General features: G+C 53.9%; 1 protein-coding gene across 1 annotated transcript in view; it reads left to right on the top strand.

Annotated features, from left to right (window-relative positions):
• Positions 1-604: 604 nt before the first annotated feature.
• Positions 605-1132, top strand: part of LOC113206304 (luciferin sulfotransferase) — a gene marked incomplete at its 3' end in the record, with an annotated part of 9586 nt that continues 9058 nt past the window's right edge. Inside the window, 2 exon segments of the mRNA XM_052275938.1 lie at positions 605-669; positions 874-932. Of these exon segments, the coding sequence (XP_052131898.1) occupies positions 620-669; positions 874-932 (109 nt within the window).

Here is a 1132-nt window from a genome sequence, read left to right as displayed (position 1 = left end):
CCCGCCACGTCACGCCCCGCCCCGACTAATGACCCACCGGCCTCGGAGGAGCTCTCCGTATGGAAACTTGCCCCACCCCGCATTTGACTACACTGTCAAGAAAGTAATCCGACTGCAGGTAAGATGGGAATGGGGGAAGTTTGCGCGGCAATTTTTTCTTCTCCTTTGCGGCTAGGGGTAGGCTTGCGGCCGGCGGCTAGCCGCGATGAAGTTGAAGTCGGGAGCTTGCGGGTGGCGCAAGCTGCAGCAGCAGCAGCTGGATGGATGGATAGTACACGGCTCACGGCTCCAATTAGTTTTTCGCAGCTCGCACCTGTAAGCCTTGCGGCCCTCTGCCATAGGCCCGGAAGCCCAGCGCACCTGCGACCTATTCGGCCATAATCCGCGGTTCGCCGGTAAAAGTGGGAAGAGTCTTTAGGGCGCATACGTCGCGCCCTGCAGCGCCCAGCTCCGCTTTCCCGCGATGCTAGGCGGCTCAAAGGTCCGCGCCGAGCCGAGCCGAAGCGGTCGATGGAGCTCGCTGCTGTAACAGGTGGATGGTGCCGACTCCACCAGTGGCTCTCGAACTCGGTGAGCAGTGGGACCTGAAGGAGGCCAGCTCGCATGCAAAGCCGACGATATGGTGCCCTTTCAGTGCAACATTGTTGTGTGTTGTGGTGGTCGTAAGATGTAAGTTTATGTTTTAGTTTTCAATTCAGATTTGGTGTCGGCAAAGCGACCCGATTTCTAGCTGGAAAACGGCTATGCACAGCTACCGGAAAACACAGTCTTAGAATCAAGATCATTGAAAAAATGAATATCCAAGTCCTATAGAAGGAAGGGATTATCTTAAAAGTACATCCGTTTTTCTCAGATACATTCGACTACTTACAGGAGCTCGGCGCCTGCGAGGCTCGGGGTAGGCCACACCGCAGTACTCGCATGCACTCGAGGTGAGATATTGCCTATCTACCAGGCGGCATTAGAGCAGAGCTTGCCGCTTCCGTAGGGTTAAACTTGGCTGTTTTGGTGTATGACGGGACGGACGTACTTTATGGCCAGTAGTGCAATGCAATGTTGTAGAGTGTAATGATTGAAGAACACACTGCAAAAAATTAGAGTCTGATACAGAACGATCTACAGCGTTACTGTA

This window comes from Frankliniella occidentalis, unplaced genomic scaffold (assembly GCF_000697945.3).
Source record: "Frankliniella occidentalis isolate FOCC.00 unplaced genomic scaffold, Focc_3.1 Scaffold1218, whole genome shotgun sequence".
Taxonomy (NCBI): domain Eukaryota; kingdom Metazoa; phylum Arthropoda; class Insecta; order Thysanoptera; family Thripidae; genus Frankliniella; species Frankliniella occidentalis.
This window is presented reverse-complemented; position numbering and strand designations above follow the sequence as displayed.